This window comes from Spermophilus citellus (genome assembly GCF_964194105.1).
Source record: "Spermophilus citellus genome assembly, chromosome: 17".
In the NCBI taxonomy this organism is placed as follows: domain Eukaryota; kingdom Metazoa; phylum Chordata; class Mammalia; order Rodentia; family Sciuridae; genus Spermophilus; species Spermophilus citellus.
Window position 1 is genome coordinate 55197376 of NC_138199.1, and position 17479 is coordinate 55214854.

At 55.9% G+C, this 17479-nt stretch overlaps 2 protein-coding genes across 4 annotated transcripts; one reads left to right on the forward strand and one right to left on the reverse strand.

Annotated features, from left to right (window-relative positions):
* The first annotated feature begins 100 nt into the window (after nt 1-100).
* Nucleotides 101-10239, forward strand: FAM171A2 (family with sequence similarity 171 member A2). 2 transcript variants are annotated; one of them, XM_081270880.1, is made up of 8 exons: nt 101-345; nt 3814-4041; nt 4273-4365; nt 6874-7032; nt 7113-7292; nt 7401-7517; nt 7639-7765; nt 8311-10239. In XM_081270880.1, the coding sequence occupies exons 1-8, from the start codon at nt 228-230 to the stop codon at nt 9761-9763; spliced, it is 2475 nt and encodes an 824-aa protein (XP_081127006.1). In that variant the 5' UTR covers nt 101-227; the 3' UTR covers nt 9764-10239. The 2 variants fall into 2 exon arrangements, with proteins under 2 accessions (XP_081127006.1, XP_081127005.1); XM_081270879.1 differs by having other exon boundaries at nt 7113-7517.
* A 123-nt stretch (nt 10240-10362) lies between these two features.
* On the reverse strand, nt 10363-17038 carry GRN (granulin precursor). Of its 2 annotated transcripts, none has more exons than XM_081270882.1 (13): nt 16946-17038; nt 14255-14399; nt 14006-14131; nt 13809-13893; nt 13249-13361; nt 13013-13148; nt 12805-12911; nt 12447-12570; nt 12065-12162; nt 11730-11975; nt 11288-11521; nt 10966-11196; nt 10363-10876 (listed from the first exon to the last, which is right to left on the reverse strand). In XM_081270882.1, the coding sequence occupies exons 2-13, from the start codon at nt 14390-14392 to the stop codon at nt 10724-10726; spliced, it is 1791 nt and encodes a 596-aa protein (XP_081127008.1). In that variant the 5' UTR covers nt 14393-14399; nt 16946-17038; the 3' UTR covers nt 10363-10723. The 2 variants fall into 2 exon arrangements, with proteins under 2 accessions (XP_081127008.1, XP_081127007.1); XM_081270881.1 differs by having other exon boundaries at nt 12805-12914.
* Between the last annotated feature and the right edge of the window lie 441 nt (nt 17039-17479).

Sequence of the window (17479 nt, forward strand, 5' to 3'; positions counted from 1 at the left end):
GCCGCCAGGGGGCGGTGCCCGCAGGCCCGCGGTGCCAGGAGAGGCCTGCAGGGGGCGCTGACGGCAGCTCCGGGCGGAGACAATCGCGCTGAGCGGGCGCCGCAGCCGGAGCGGGAGCCCAAGCGGCGCGGCGCGGCGCGGCGCAGAGCTGGGGCTGAGCGGGGCCGGCCGAGATGGGCCAGGCGGGAGCTATGGACCGCTAGGGCCGGGCCGAGCCGAGCCCCGCGATGCCGCCGCCGAGTGGCCCCAGCGTCCTCGCGCGGCTGCTGCCGCTGCTGGGGCTACTGCTCGGCGGCGCCTCCCGGGCTCCCGGCAAGTCGCCGCCGGAGCCCCCCAGTCCGCAGGGTGAGTCTCGACCGGGAGGGGCAGCGATCGCGGGCCTGCGACTCTGGATCCGGTCCCAGCCCGCCAGCCCCTCTTCGCGGTGCTCGTGAATTGGGGTGCATTCTGTTCACTGAATTGGAGTGGGGGGGAGCTAAGGGGACCTAGGGTCGGCGCTTCTGGGGGAATGTGATGGGTGGGGGAGAGACTGTCCGGAGCGGGGGTCTCCGGGAGACACAATGCGGAGGGCGGGGGTACCCAGGCTTGGCGCCGCCAACCCCCTCCCGACTTGTTTTTCTCCCTCCTGGTCCTCGAGGCGCTGCTGCCTGAGCCATTGTCTACAGAAGACACCCGCCCAGGGGCGGGCTGGGGCGGGCACTGGTTCCGCAGCCCCCCGCAGGTTCCTCACTTTAGACCCCGGCTGGGTGGGGGCGCTGGCATCGACTGCCACCCTGGGCCCGGACGGGGGCTGGGCGCTTAGAGCTGAGCTTGAAGGGGGGAGGGGAAAAGGGGGAGTGGGTGAGGCTGTGGGCGGGATCGACGGCTCGAATGGGGTTCTTCTCCCAGGGAGCCTGACAGCTTCCAGCCGGCCCCCCAGGTTTAGAATTTGGGGTGCACAAATAAGAGCTGATTTTCCCATGATGAAGGTGAGGCTGCAGTTGGTGGGCTCTGAGAAAAGGAGTACATTGTGATTCTCAACTCAAGGCGCATGGCTGGGCTGTGGTCGCGGAGCCATGCTGAGTGCCAGCTGGGAAGGCAGGTGCCTGGGTCTGCATCCAGCCCGCGTCCTGCCACTCCTGTCCTCTTCCCGCTCCCAGATCACCCCCTCCTCACCTCACCTCTCCTTCCCAATAGAAGAGACCCTCCCAGCGCCTTACCCAGCCAAGGTGGGTGTGTGAGGTGGGGGTGGGGCCGGCTCCTGCAGCGGGAGAGACTAGGACTCCACACCGATGGGTGCTTCGGTCTCCATCCACCCCAGCCCTGCGCCCACCTCCCAGCCTCCTGCGCCATCACCCCATACTGCACTTGCCTCCTCTGTCTGATGGCCCCATCTCTGCCTGAAACCGTCTTCTCTGCTCCTCAACCCCCTCGACCACCTTCAAGAAGCTAGCAGGAAAGGCAGGGTGGGGGGTCTGGTTGAGGGAAGTGGGATCCGGATGAAGGGAGGAGGTCGCATTTCCTACTGGAACGAGGCAGGGCTGAAGCTGAGAAGCAGACATTGTATGGAATGTTAGGCTTTGAGGAATGGGGAAGGATCTCCTTCTGCCTCAGTCTTCCCTGATTTCCCAGGGAGGACAGGAGGCTTTGCCAGGTAGAAGGAGTTCCTAGTTTCTTAAAAAGTCCCTCTGTCAAGGCCCTGCGCCCCAGGGGAGAGAGCCCAGGGAATTGGTGGAAATAGAGACTAGCTAGGGGGTTCTCAGGCAGCTGGCTGGGAGCCCAGGTTGAGGGAAGGGAATCTGCTCCACATCTGCCCCACCCCCAGCTTGGCACTGATATCTCCTCAGGCTTTACCTGCCCACCCCGATTTTGTGTCCCCAGTCCCCTCACCTCTTCTGAGACTCTTGAGCCCTTGAGCCCAAGGCATTCCTTCAAGTGACCATTTTTAAGGCTGCTGGGTCCCTTATTCCCAGCTGCTCTGTCCAGCTGCTCCCAGCCAGGATAGTAGCCAGGCCCTTCTAGCTTCTCAGAATTCCTACTGTGTGTTGGGGGAGACCAGAGTGGGCTGAGTGTGTGCCCCACCCTACAGGGTTGTGTTCTGGCCTGGGAAGGGAGAGGGAGGTGGGCTCTGGTGAACAGCTGGATGGGATGCCACCAGCAGGCGTGGTCCTGGCCCTGGACTGGAAGCCTGAGATAAAACACCTGTCACTGTTGAGTGTCAGGCTCCACGTGTAAGGCCTTCCTGAAGGGAAGCAGATAGGGTAGATGGGCTGTGGATCCAAGAGCCTGCCTGAGAATCCATGGGAAAACTCGGGTCCCATCATGCCAGTGGAGTTTAGGATCTCTGCAGGCCAGCCCAGCCTGGCTATTCTGGGACTTGGGGCAGAGGCAGCCCTGGAAACCAGAAGAAGGTCTTTCCATCCCAGTTCCCTGCCTATCAGTTTTCTTGGAGTCTGGTGGGCCCTCCGGATTGCCTTCCCCTTGCTAGGGCCCCAGCTCCCTGCCTGATCTCCTGGGAGGAATGAGGGCGTTGCCATGGTGACTGACTGTCACTGACCAGCTATAGACATGAAGGGGAGGGGTCAGGAGATACTTGTTCAGGCTTAGGGGTTAGAGTGTATCCCTAAATTTGAAGGAAAAGAGACTTGTGCAAAGGTTTCTGGGAAGGAGGGGAATGATGGGAATGTCCAATTCCTTAGTGTCCCCTTCTCAATTTTTCTTCCTTGAGAACTCAAATTCCAACCCAGCTTTCATCCTCCCTTTCTTTTTTCTTTTTGGTATTGGGGAGTGAATCCAGGGGCACTTAACTATTGAGCCATATCCCCAGCCTTATTTTGTATTTTATTTAGAGACAGGGCCTCACTGAGTTACTTAGGACCTCTCTAAGTTGCTGAGGCTGGCTTTGAAAATGCAATCCTCCTGCCTCAGCCTCCTGAGCCACTGGGATTACAGGTGTGGGCCACCACACTGGCCCCCATCCTCCCTTTCAAACTTGACCTCATCTATCTCTATCTATAGGCCCCTCCTCCTTGAATTCATCCTTTCTCAGCACTCATTTTCCTTCCTGTCCTCAGACACTGGTCTCCTAGGGTCAAATAGCTAAGAATTTATGTCCTAGTGATGACTACCAGGTTGGATCCCAGATTTCTATATATCTAAACTCTTTGAGTCTTAGTTTAGCTGTAAAATGGGGAAAGGGCATATTTTATCAAATTTAACACATCATTGACTGTAAGATGCATTATTATTTTGCACTGGGCACTTGCCTGTAATCCCAACAACTTTAGAGCCTGAAGCAGGAGAATCACAAGTTCCAGGCCTACTCCAGTAACTTAGCAAGACAATTTCTCAAAATAAAATGTTAAAATGGCAGGGAGATATAGCGCAGTGGCAGAGCGACGCTGGGTTCAATTCCCAGTACTGAAAAAAAAAGAAAGAAAGAAAAAATGCTATCAATTTTAATGATGACATCATCAATCACAGATAAAACTCAAGTTCAGAAATATTAAAATGTGAAAGGCTGCATGGGTTAGACTTGATGAAATACAGTAATAGCACCACCTACTTCTCAGACTTCATTTAGGCTTAAATAATAGCACTCCATACTTGCTGGCTGTGGCTCAGTGTACTTCTTGCCTGGTGTGCAAGGGAAGCCCTGAGTTCCATCCCCAGAACTACAAAAGTAAATAAATACTGGCTTTCATTATAATACTGGTCTGGCATCAGCCCCGTAATCCCCCATAACCAGCAGCCCATTCTTTTGATCTTGAGGCTTTCCCTAGTTCTCATACTCCCTCTCGGCTCCTCACTCCCCTCACCCCATCTTGCCCACAGAGATCCTGATCAAGGTGCAGGTGTATGTGAGCGGGGAGCTGGTGCCCCTGGCCCGGGCCTCCGTGGATGTGTTTGGGAACCGAACCTTGCTGGCTGCCGGCACCACAGACTCAGAGGGCGTGGCCACATTACCTCTCAGTTACCGCTTGGGCACCTGGGTACTGGTCACTGCTGCCCGCCCTGGCTTCCTCACCAACTCTGTGCCCTGGCGTGTTGACAAGCTGCCCTGTGAGTGGAGGGGCAGGTGGAGTTGGGAGGGGGGCAGCAGCTGATCCTCCATCAGCCCCTTCCCAAAATAGTCCTCGGGGGTGGAGGGGACAGGCTTTCCAGCAGCTGCTCCCTGGGCTGGGGTATGCAGAATGGGGTAAGGGAGGATGAAACCACTGGGATTTGGGTGTGTGGGGGTGCCTGGAAGGGGGTGTGTGTTTTTCTGGAGCTCATGGGCCACCCCTCTTGCAGTGTATGCATCTGTCAGCCTCTACCTGCTCCCCGAGCGGCCAGCCACCCTCATCCTCTATGAGGACCTTGTGCACATCCTCCTAGGCTCTCCTGGTAAGCCCCACCCTTCCATCCCACACCAACTCCACTTCTTTCCCCCTGACCTGTGTGCAAAAAAACTCTCCTTGAACACATATAAGCTGGGTGCACTTGGGCAAATCACCCAAGCCTCTCTAAGCCGTTCTTTGTTCATGTGTAATATGTGGAAGCATAATGTCTTAATCAAATTGAGGCAAGGAGTAAATAACATCAATTGTGCTGAATCCAGTGACTCAAGCCTGTAATCCCAGTGACTCTGGAGGCTGAAGCAGGAGAATAGTAAGTTCAAGGCCTGCCTCAGCCTGGTGAGACCCTGTTTCAAAATAAAAATTTAAAAGGGCTGGTGATATAGCTCAGTGGTAGAGCACACCTGGATTCAATCCCTAGTACCAAATAAATAAATACATTAAGTATGCAAAAAAAAAAAAAAAAAAAACCACAGAAGGTATTCAATAAATGTTTATAGTCTGTTGGGGCTTCTCGTGGTTTCTATTCTCTCTCTACTCCTACTTCCCTGCCACCTTTATTATCATGTATTTTTGCACTTACTGGGTGTCTGGCTGTGAGGAGGCCATGAGAGGGTCCTTCCACAGGTATTGACCACCGATCAAGTGCAAGGCCTGGAGCTATCTTGAAGTGGTCCTTGTCTACCCACAGGCTTTCAATCTCACTCACTTAAATACTTCAGCATCTGCACTGTGCCAGGCATGGTGGCTGGTGCAGGGGCACAATGGTAAGAAAGAACATTAAAAAGTTACAGACTTAAGTCCCTGCCTTAAAAAGTCACAGACAAGTAGAAAGACAAACCTCATTACAAACCTTGGAATGGTTGCAGAACTAGTAGGGCAGTGGAGAGAGACAGCTGGATTCAGAGATGACCTGCATAGAGCCAAGTGGACCAGAGCACTTGGTGGGCTCAGGAGTAGAAAGCAAGGAGAGACACTTGCTGAGTGTAAGACCTGGCCAAGTCATCAGGGTGATGTGGCAGAAGGGGACAGTGAGGGTTTGGAAAAGGTTCTGGCCTGGCCATGCTGAGGGTAGATTCCATCCAGCTACCACTAGAGAGCAACAGTGGGTTTGGGAGTGGGAGAAGACCCTCCCCAGTTAAAATTCTTAGCTTGCACTCTTGTTGGCAAATTACTCTTGGCTATCATATTCACTCTGACCCTGCACCAGAGGCTTCTAAATGCCCCCTGGAGGTTTCTAAAATGCCAGATGGACCTTGCTGCCCAGAGCTACAGCTCTCCCATAGTGCTCACTGCTTTTAGCAGAAGCCCAGACCCTTCCCAGAGCTGGCAGCACCCACCAGGACAGGCAGCCACTGCCTCAGGCTGCGGAGCTTTCTCCTGCCAGTCCTCCTGGAAGTCCTTTCCCAATTTCCTGGCAGAGTCTCACTTGTCCTGCAAGACTCCATTCCATGCCTTCCCAGTGCTGGGCTGGTCAGACGCCCCCAGCAGTTAATAAAGAGGCAGGATGGAGTGGGGGTGACAGGGTGGGTCCTGGTGCCAGAGCTGAGGCATCATTCTGGGATCATGGATGGTGACTTAGAGTAAGTGATATATGAAATAGAATTGATAATAAAGGCAACCTATCTCAGGGGCTGTTATGCTAATTACAGGGATTACTATAGTATCCAGCTTAGAACAGTGCCCAGTATATTTTAAAACTTAATAAATGTTATCTATAACCATACAGTATTGGAATTCTGTTTATGTCTATTCCCTTCACCCCAACAGACACACACACACACACACACACACCTGTCTAATGAAGTAGCTACTATCTGTGTCTATTTAAATTGAAATAACCAAAATTAAAAATTCCTCAAATTCTTACAAATTAAAAATAGATCCATTTCCTCAGTTACATTAACCACATTTCAAATGCTTAATAGCCATGTGCGTCAAGTGGGTATAGTAATGGTCATCACCATCATTCATCATGGTAGAAAGTTCCAATGGTACCTAAAGGACAGTACCACACTAGACTGTGAACCTGAAGGCAGGGAAGCTGGCCACATTCATCTTTGCATTCCAGGAACTGGCCTGGTACCTGCCATACAGGAGACATTAATTCCCTGAGGACATCATTTTAAATGTCATCATTTTATTGGTTTATAAGGAAACAGTGTTTCAAGGACAGCAAGTAACTTGTTGAGGGTCACATAGACAGGATTGGAGGTTTCAGGTCCACATCTCTTCCAGGCTAACATTTGGACTGCCCAATTCTCTCCAGGTCATCCCTGGCCTTCCCAATTGGCCCGACCCCACGGCCCCCTTCTTTTTTTTTTTTTTTTTTTTTAAGAGAGAGGGAGAGAGAGAATTTTAATATTTATTTTTTAGTATTTGGCGGACACAACATCTTTGTTTGTATGTGGTGCTGAGGATCGAACCCGGGCCGCACACATGCCAGGCGAGCGCGCCACCGCCTGAGCCACATCCCCAGCCCCACGGCCCCCTTCTTAGATATTTGCTTTTTGCCCTGGTCCCTGGCTAGGCCAATGCAGTACCTCTCTCCATCCAGGAGCCCGATCCCAGCCCTGGGTGCAGTTCCAGCGCCGGGCTGCCCGCCTGCCTGTCAGTTCCACCTACAGCCAGCTCTGGGCCTCGCTCACACCTGCCAGCACCCAGCAGGAAATGCGGGCTTTCCCTGCCTTCCTGGGCACCGAGGCCTCCAGCTCAGGTATGCTAGGTACCTGGTATAGCAGGGACTCCCTCCCCTCCCAAGGAGTTAGACCTAAGTCCTGTGTCCTCTTCCCTCAGGCAATGGCTCCTGGCTGGAGCTGATGCCCCTGGCTGCTGTGAGTGTGCACCTGCTGACAGGCAATGGGACAGAGGTGCCGCTCTCAGGTCCCATTCACCTGTCCCTGCCAGTGCCCTCAGAGCCTCGTGCCCTGGCTGTGGGCACCAGCATACCAGCTTGGAGGTTTGACCCCAAGAGTGGTAAGTGTCTCAGGGAGCTTCAGGTGCTGGAGTTTGGGGAAGGAAAATTGGACTTAGGTGGCGGTTGGTGGAGGGACATTGAGTTTGATGAGACCATGCCTCTCCCAGGACTGTGGGTACGCAATGGCACTGGTGTGATCAGGAAGGAAGGCCGGCAGCTCTACTGGACCTTCATCTCCCCCCAGTTGGGGTATTGGGTGGCTGCTATGGCCTCCCCCACGGCTGGTGAGAGTGGTGGGGCATTGGGGCAGGGGACAGTGGTGGAAGGGAAGGATGGAAGAGTGGACATTTTATGAAAGGCAGAAAGGGCATCCACATCTGAACACTAAGCCCCTGTCTGGCACAGGGCTGGTCACTATCACGTCAGGCATCCAAGACATTGGCACCTACCATACCATCTTCCTGCTCACCATCCTGGCAGCCCTGGCCCTGCTGGTGCTCATTCTGCTGTGTCTGCTCATCTACTATTGCCGGTGAGTGTATGGGGGACCTCCACCTCCTTTTATCTGAGGCCTGCTGTATGCCTGGTCTTGTGCTGAGCACTGGGGGCCCAAAGATGCACCAACAATTCTGATCCTTGCAGTGCCATCAGGAAAGGACTGCATGTGCAAAAGTGAAGACCAGAAAGTCTAGCAGCTTAAGAGGAGTGGGGGGACAAGTGGTAGGATCTGCAGGCCAGACCCCTCTAGAGACAATCTGTGGCTGCTCCTACCAACCCAGCTCTTATATCCAGGGTACTCCAGGCACACTCCTAGTTGGCTTAGGTGCCCTTCCAGGGTCTCAGGATGCAGTTTCCCAGATGGACCTCAGCTGCTGGATGGCCTCCCACTGCACCCTTAACCCTTCCACAACCTCTCTGAGGCCCTTTCCTGCCGACCCCCCATCTCTCCCGAACGCACCAGGCGCGAGCCCCAGTCCTCCAACTATCTTCACCCCTCGGTCTGCAACAGCATGGTTTAGGCAGCCACTCTGGCCCTCACCCTCGGCCTTTCCTGAGGGTTGCAGTCTCCCTCTCCAGGAGGCGATGCTTGAAGCCAAGGCAACAGCACCGCAAGCTGCAGCTCTCCGGACCTTCTGACGGTAACAAACGAGATCAGGCCACCTCAATGTCCCAGCTCCACCTCATCTGTGGAGGACCCCTGGAGCCCGCCTCGTCGGGGGACCCCGAGGCCCCACCTCCAGGACCCCTGCACTCGGCCTTCTCTAGCTCCAGGGACTTGGCCGCTTCCCGAGACGACTTCTTCCGTGCCAAGCCGCGCTCCGCCAGCCGCCCCGCCGCGGAGCCTCCGGGTGCCCGCGGGGGTGAGGGTGTCGGGCTCAAGGGCGCCCGCTCCGTCGAAGGGCCTGGCGGACTGGAGCCGGGCCTGGAGGAGTACCGGCGGGGGCCTGCGGGGGCCGCCGCCTTCCTGCACGAGCCGCCCTCGCCGCCGCCGCCTTTCGACCATTACCTGGGCCACAAGGGAGCGGCCGAAAGCAAGACCCCCGACTTCCTGCTCTCGCAGTCGGTAGACCAGCTGGCGCGGCCACCGTCGCTCAGCCAGGCGGGGCAGCTCATTTTCTGTGGCTCCATCGACCATCTTAAGGACAATGTCTACCGCAACGTCATGCCCACCCTGGTGATCCCTGCACACTACGTGCGCCTCGGCGGCGAGGCTGGCGCCGCGGGAGTAGGCGATGAGCCCGCCCCGCCAGAGGGTTCGGCCTCCGGCCCGGCGCGCCCTTTTCCCCAGCCCGACCCCCAGCGCCCGCTGATGCAGGGCCACTCGGGCGCGGGGGGCGAGGGCGGCGGCGGTGGTGGCGGTGGCGAGGGCTGGGGGGTCGGGCGCTCGGCGCCCGTCAGCGGCTCCGTCACTATCCCGGTGCTGTTCAACGAGTCCACCATGGCGCAGCTCAACGGGGAGCTGCAGGCGCTGACCGAGAAGAAGCTGCTGGAACTGGGCGTGAAGCCTCATCCGCGCGCCTGGTTCGTGTCCCTGGATGGGCGCTCCAACTCACAGGTGCGCCACTCCTACATCGACCTGCAGGCGGGAGGCGGGGGCCGCAGCACCGACGCCAGCCTGGACTCCGGCGTCGACGTGCACGAAGCGCGGCCCGCGCGCCGGCGACCCCCGCGGGAGGAGCGGGAGCGCGCCCCGCCGCCGCCCCCCGCACCCCCGCGCCTGGCGCTCAGCGAGGACACGGAGCCCAGCAGCAGCGAGAGCCGCACTGGCCTCTGCTCCCCGGAGGACAACTCGCTGACGCCGCTGCTGGACGAGGTGGCGGCTCCCGAGGGCCGGGCGGCCACCGTGCCCCGAGGTCGGGGCCGCAGCCGTGGGGACAGTTCCCGCAGCAGCGCCAGCGAGCTGCGACGCGACTCCCTCACCAGCCCGGAGGACGAGCTGGGGGCAGAAGTGGGCGACGAGACCGGCGACAAGAAGAGCCCCTGGCAGCGGCGGGAGGAGCGGCCGCTAATGGTGTTCAACGTCAAGTAGCGCCGCCTCCGGGCCTGCCCCCGCCGCTCCCGCCCCACCCGGTCCCCAGGCTGCGCGCCCCGGGGAGCTGCTGGGGCACTCACTCTTAGCCCGGAAGGGTGCCCAGGGGCCTGCGGAGCCGGCCGTGGTATGTACTGGGCATGTTTTGGGAAGGGACCCAGGCTTTGCCTCCAAGCCTAGGGAGGTGGGAAGGGTCAGGCCTCCCATTGGGAGGGGCTGGGGAGGAGGGCTGGGGGGGAAGCAGTGCCTGTATAAACGTGGTTGTACATAGAAAGCTCTATGGAGAGCAGGAGGGGCGACCTGGCCTTGGCTGCTAGTGTGAGGGCTGGGAAGGGAGGGGCATTCTGTGTACCCCTGGGTTGGGAGGGGGTGCTGCTTGCTGACTAGCCTCTGGGTTACATGTTACAGGGCTGGTGGCTGGGGCAGCCCTGGGGACTGGGGGGTAATGTGATGGGGCCGCTGTGGGCAAGAGCAAATATAAAACTGGTGAGGTTAAGGCCTTGTGTGACTTTTTATGGGGGAGGGGGAATGCTGGCCCTGGAGGAGTACCCCTGTTCAGGGGTCCCCTAGGGAGGGCAGGCAGGCCAAATCAGACACTGTTAAGAAAGTGTACAAACTTTATTGGAGGCGTGCGCACCTGGGTACACACACACACACACACACACACACACACACACAAAAGCACACATACACCTGTGGATAGGGGAGAGCACCTGGCCACAGAGTCCACAGAAATTGGGATAGAGGATGGCAGTTTGTAACGTGGCATTTGCCACAACTCCTTTCTGATAGGAAGGCTTTAGATTGAGGCCCCACCTCCCATGGTGATGAGGAAACTGAGAATGGGGGAGGGGCGGGGCAGGGAGAATTTGAAGGGAAGAGGTGCTGGGAAGGCCTGAGCAGGTACCCTCTGAGTGGGGTCTCAAGGGCTGTGGTGTGTCTCCAGTCCTCAGCCCCTCTTCACAGCAGCTGTCTCGGGGATGGGCCCCTTAAAGGGGTATCCCAGCGAGGGGTGTCCCAGCGCTGGGTGTTCCTGCGCAAACACTTGGTTCCCTTAGCCCCACAGTGGAAGCCAGCGGGACAACAGTGACGACGATCAGCACAGCAGACACCCTGGATGGTCAGAGGAGGATGAGAGAGTTGGACAAAACAGGACCTAGCCTTCACCCATATCTAGCCCCAGGGTCAGGGGTGGCACTGACCTGGCGATAGGGACAGCAGGCCCAGCTCCCTCGTTTATATGGGCAGCAGGTCTGGTTATCATGACAGAAGCGTCCTCCTCCACAGGCCACATCCCTCACATCCACAGTAGAGCCGAGGGCCAGGCGGGCAGCAGGGTAGAAAGAATCCACTTCCTTCTCACAGGTTCTGGCCTTCACGTTGCAGGTATACCCCGCTGGGCAGCAATGCTGGCGATCCTCACAGCACACAGCCTGGGTGACAAAATGGCATCACACTGCTGTGGTTCCCCCCACCCCACTGGACTTAGCATCCTCATCCTATAACAGGCAGGTGGGCACTCACGTGGGGCAACTGGCAGCAAGCCCAACCCCCACTTAGGCTTGGGCAACAGGTCTGCCCCACGGGACAGCTGGTGTGCTGGTCACAGCCGATGTCTCTTGAGTGGGACAGAGAAGCTTGGCGTGTAGGCACCTTCTCCAGTCCAGCTATTATCTTATTCCCCCATTGGCACTGTCCCTCGGCTGTACATGTGTAGCCCTCAGGGCAGCAGTGCAGATGGTCTAAGCAGCAGACAGCCTGGGTTATGGGCAGAAAAAGATATTATAGGAAGCAGCTCTGCAGGGCCCACCTCTCCTGCTCATAGCTCCTACACCTGGAGACAAATCACAGAGTTGGGTGCCACTGTGGGCTCGGCAGGGTATAGAAGAGCAAGTAACAGGATTCTGGTCACCCACCTGCCCAGACCATGATGCTGTCCCCCCAGTGCTCTCCCCTACCCATGCACCTCTGGGATAGGACAGCAGCCCCACTCCCCAGAAGAAAGTCTGCAGCAGGTATTGGAGGAGGGACAGCTGGTGAAGTTATCACAGGGAACATCAGTCTTCAAGGATGGTGGGTCTGGCAGGCTGAGATGGGCTGGGACCTTCTCCATCCAGGGCACTTGGAGGGTCCCCTGTTCACATGTTCCCTTCTCTGTGTAACACTTAAAGCCTGCTGGGCAGCAGTGTATGTGGTCCTCACAGCATACAGCCTAGGGTGGATGGAGAAGGGCCAGTGGGCACAGGAGTCTAGCCAGCTGCCATCTCTGTTCAACTCAGCCCACCCACTGTTCCCAAGTACCTGTGTAAAAGGGCAGCAGCCCCAAGCCCCTGACTGGAGGCGGCAGCAGGTATAGCCATCTGGGCAGCTCACCTCCATGTCACACTTCACCTCCTGCACTGTGAGGAAGGCAGAGAACAAATCAGCAGTGGCACTAGGGACCCTCAGGGTGCACCACACTTTGCGGGCTCCACATCTAGAAGCAGATGTTAAGGATGGAGGGTACAGTTTATGCCACCCCACAATGAACCGAAGGCAAGGCCAGTGTGGAGGAAAGGGGGCTACAGCTGCCTGGTCCCACTCTGCATCCATCAGCACTGACCCCCACTTCTGTTCCTAGAATAACTTAGAGGAGAGCCCTCATAGTGCAGATGGAATGGGGTCTATGATTTGCCTCTGGTACCTGTGTGTGCTGGCATCTTGGTCAGAAGGTCCGTAGCATTCTCTTTGGAGAGGCACTTACTCTGGATCAGGTCACACACAGTGTCCTGGGGGCAGCAGTGCAGATGGTCGGAGCAGCAGATGGCCTGGGTGGGGACAGGGGTAAGTCTAGTGACTGACTTCCAGTCTCAGGGGAGCACAAGTATTCAGGCTGACAGCTGGCACTGCTCCAATTCCCCACTAGGGGGCAGCACAAGTCCTGAGTCAGCCAGGCTCTCATCACCAGTCAACCAGCCTCAGTCCCTGGAGCCCCTGTAAAGTGCTGTCCAGGCCAGTTGGCCATGGGCACACAGCCAAGCTGGCTCTAGCCCCTTACTCACATTGGGCATTGGACAGCAGCCATACTTCCCACTGGGCAGCTCACAGCAGGTAGAATCATCAGGGCATTGGGACTGTGCATCAGGGCACAAAATAGAGTTGGGCAAAGCTGCTAGAAGAAGAGCAAGGTATGAGGGGGAAAACGAGGGTGAAGGAGAACTTTTTCCCAGCTGCCCGCAATCCCAGTCCTATGCTCTCCCACCTCCTCACCTTCCCCCTTAGTCCTTTTAGCAGGGATCTTCTTTGCCAGGGGGTGGGTGCCTGTGGGTGTGATGCAGCGAGTATGAACCAGGTCACAGGATGCACCATGAGGACAGCAGTGTACTCTGTCTTCACAGCAAGAAGCCTGAGAAGAGATGGTCCTGATTCCATCTTTTTCCCTCAATCCCCGCCCCTAGCTCTGCCCCCACCACCTTCCATTCACCTCCATCTCTCCAAACCTGTACCTGGGGCATTGGGCAGCATCCCCAGGAGCCATCAAGCATAATGCAGCACGTGGAGGAGTCAGGGCATTCGAACTGGCTACCAGGGCACTGGACAGCACCCAAGAGGTTGTTATCTGTGGACAGGATGATCCAGGATTCTACCAACCCAGTTGGTGAAGGTATTCCCCCATCACTCAAGAAGCCGGTGGCACCAGGGCCTGCAGGCCCAGCTACAGGGGACCTAGGGATTGGCACTGGGATTCTAATGATCTCCCAGGATCCCCTAGCCCACTTCTCAGACAAGCCAGTCCCTGCCTCAGAAAGATGACTGGGAGCAGAGAATCTACTAAAAGTTAGTTGGCATTAACTCAGTCCAGTGGGACCCAACCCCACAATGCTAGGAATCCTGCATTTTCTCCTGTCCCCTCCTAGAGCTGCCCCTCTGTCCAGAGCCCAGGTTTGCTTAATATAAATACCACACAAATAAGGACACGAGGGCAGGAATCAGGGCCACCCAGCTGGCTGGGCTTACTAGGATAATGTTGCCCACCACCTGCCCTCCATCAGCACCCCTGCCATACCTGGTCTTCGGAAACAGGATTGCCCATCAGCACTGCAGTGGAAGCCCCAGGGGCAGCAGTGGCTGCCATCCCCACATGACACAGCCTATGAGACACAGAGAAGCTTGCATGGGCAAGGTCCTTTATCTGGGGACAGGAAGGTATAGGAAAAGTAAATGCAGATCTAAACCCCTCCTTGGAGCCAGTGACACACTCACCTTGGGGAAAGGGCAGCAACTGGAAGTGCCTGAGATGGTGATGATGCAGGAGTAGCCAGCAGGGCAGTGGGCATGGGTCTGGCAGGTGTTGCTTAGAGGCCTGCTCAATGTTGTAGGCCATTTTTCCTGGAAAAAGAGGGGAGGGGATAAATCAAAGGACCTGGGCCTAGCCTCCTTCTCCAGCCAATCCAGGATCACCCTTGGGAAAATCCAGGCTACCAACTCTTGCCTGGCTTAAAGGGCACTCACTGGAACAGGACTGCAGCAGCTGTAGCTGGCTCCTCCTGGGTCCAGGCAGCAGGCTATAGGACAGAACTGACCATCTGGGCACTGTGTTCCAGCCACCAGTCCTGCTACTAATGTGACCCAGCTCACCAGGATCCACATGGTCTGCCTGCAAAATACCAAGGAGTGTTTGGCACCCAACTTAATTAAGCCCATACCATCTTCAATTCTGAGGCCATTCACCATTCCCCAAGCCAAAGTCCAATGCTGAGACTTGATGAGCTTCTCCTGTTCAAGCAGGCAGAAAGATGTAACTTGAGAGTTTCCTACATGTGTCTTATATGGGTGTCACACATACACCAGCTCATGCCTATCATGAGCACGTGTCTACATGAGCTCCATGTTGACGTGAGCGTATGTATGGATCTCTTTCCCCAGCCATGGACTGACACCTGAGTCTCTATGGGTGTGTTGATTCAGGCTTATGAAAGTCAGGAAGGTGTGTGGTTTTTGTGGCTCTCTCCTCTTGCTAGGGTAAATCAGGGCTCCCCTTCTTCAGCCAACCCCTCCAGCTGCCTTCTTGCCTAAGGTCTGCTCCACCTGCACCTGGTTAGAGTGGAACAGTTACATGATCATATGGGAAACCACAGGGTTGAGAAAGTTATGAAAAAGGAAGTATGGCAGCCAGTGGAGTCTGGACTGCCTTCCCAGAGGACAGTCACCACCTGCCCATAACTGTCCCCTCTCCACTCAGGTAAGAGGCTGAATCAGCCTTTGAGACAACTGTGCTTTGAGCCCCCACCACCACCATGGCCCTTTTGAACTCCCCAAACACATTCCAACCCCCACCCTGGAAGCAAAACTCAGCTGCATTTGTAAAGACCTTGCCTGCTCATGGGCTGCCCATTTGAGTCAGCAGGAGGAACTGAGCCTTCAGTCTCTGGGGCAGCAGCCTCTCACTTCCCTAACAAGTCTTCCCCCAATTGGCTCAACCAGCTCCATGGGGCAGTGGAGTGATGTTACCCTGCCTAGGGGAGCAAAATGTCCTGTGACCCTCTAGGAACCCAGTCACAGCTATCTTCATTTCTTTGCAACAACCATCCAAAATAGTGGTGATTACCTTCACTTTTCTTTCTTTAAAAAAAAAAATTATTCTTTAGTTGTAGGTGGACACAATACCCCTATTTAATTTTTATGTGGTGCTGAGGATTGAACCCAGTGCCCCATGCATGCCAGGCAAGCACTTCTCCCCTGAGCCACAACCCCAGCCCCTTACCTTCACTTTTCAACAGAGGAAACTGAAACTCAATGATGCTAAGTAACAAATCCGTGTCATGTAACATGTCATGGTGATAACAGGCTTTGAGGGCTCCAGAGCATTTGAAACATGGGTTAATATCACAAGTGGCACCCTAATACTACCTAGGACTGAAACCCAAGCCCCAGGGGGAATAAAAATCTGAGGTACTAGCAGAGCCAAAGGGACAGAAGTGTTTCTTGGGCAAGTGGACCAGGCAGGACAGAATGGGGAGGTGGGATACAGGAATTGCCTGGAAATCACTCTTGGGTCTTATTTCTAGAATTGCCATGGACGGATAGTGCAGGCCTCAGAAGTTGCTCCCTGTTTGTGTGCCTCAATTCCCAACGTCTATGTGTGGACACAGGGCAGAGGTGGAGGCAGGAAATCCCACCCAGCCACTCAAACTCAACATCCCTAAAAGGTCATCTCTGGGCCAAATCAGGATGCAGAAAGCTAGTCCTCTCTCCTTGCCCCACAGATCTCAGGCAAAGCATCTACAGACAGCCCCACCTGCTCCTTGGACGTCTAATCTCAACCTTCAGGACACTATCACTATGCACTGGCTTAGTCCGGAAGGGATGCCAATCTGCAGAAGTGAATCTGGCACCCTAGTGACTGATCTGTATTTTCCTTCCTTTTTATCCGGAGGTTAGGGAATATAGTGTATTACTTTAAACGAGTACACACACAAAAACTTGCACGCTCGCCACACAAAACCAGGGACTGCGGAGGGAGGCCCAATACCCTTTAGGATTCCAGCGGCGGCCTCTCTGACTCCCACTCCACACAGCTAAATCAGCCAGAGGACAGGCGCCTCATCAAACCCCTAACTCCGTAATCTTCCACTAGGTGGCACCCCCCAACTTCGAGTGCCAAGGGGAGTGAAATTTCCCAAAAGGTGAGCCAACTCAGCTGCTAAGCGGTAGGAAAAAGTGGCGGGGAGAGGCGGAAGTTGGCTTGTTTCACCACCCAAGAGAGGAAGTAAGGCAGACGCAACCCATGAGTTCAGTCCCCACTCCCGAGACCCTCTTCCAGCCCCTCGCAGCTCCGGGATCGGAGGCGGGTCTACCCACTTCTAGCCGCCGCCGGGGACCACCCACCATCATCAGAAGGGAAAAGAGCCGGCACCTGCTGTAAAGGGTGGAGTTGGCTCAAAGAGGGGCTGCTCCTTGCTTTGAGGGAAAGGGCTGCAGCTTCCCGGCATTTTGGGGAAAGAAAGAGCCCCCTTCTAATGGGGTTCTCTGCAATTACCCTCCACCCCCCAAAAAAGAAAAACCCAGAAATCCCCAAAAGAGTTTCTATGAGCGGGTCTACTCTTGTTTCCGGGATGAGATTTCTGAGGAACCCCAAGCGCACACTCCTTAGCCAGACTTATGGTGTGAGCAGGGTAGAGGTCTTCGCCGCCGCCCTCCTACCTGCGTCGGGGTCCGCGCACGCTGGGTAGCCCCGGCGGGTCAGCTCACTGACTACGGCCCCGCTTGCGTGATGACCCGCCCATCTCAGTTTCCATTGGCCAGGAATGCGGGCTGCCACGTTCCCATTGGTTATCTGTCGACGTAGAGGCGGGGCCATCCTGGAATGCTGTTTCTTTTCTACTCAATTCACTCTCCTCCCCCTTTCCTCTCCTTCCTCACACCCCATTTCTAGGGATCATGTGATTGTAGAATCATATGACACATGGCCCGCCTCAGCTGGGCAGCCTCAGCTGGGCAGCCTCTGCTCGCTTCGCCGCCTTTTCTCCTCCTGCAGGCGCTTAAGAGAGTTTCTGTTAGAGACGGTCATCGCGTGTCTAGGGACATTGACAACCAAAAGGGCTGTCTCTGAAGGGATTCCTTCAGGGTCATTCACAGGATATTTGCTTCTGGATCGCGGACATTGTTCATTTCCTCCCTGTTCCATTCAGCAAACTTTGATTAAATGCTAGGTAGCCCAGCAACGAAGGAAGTTGA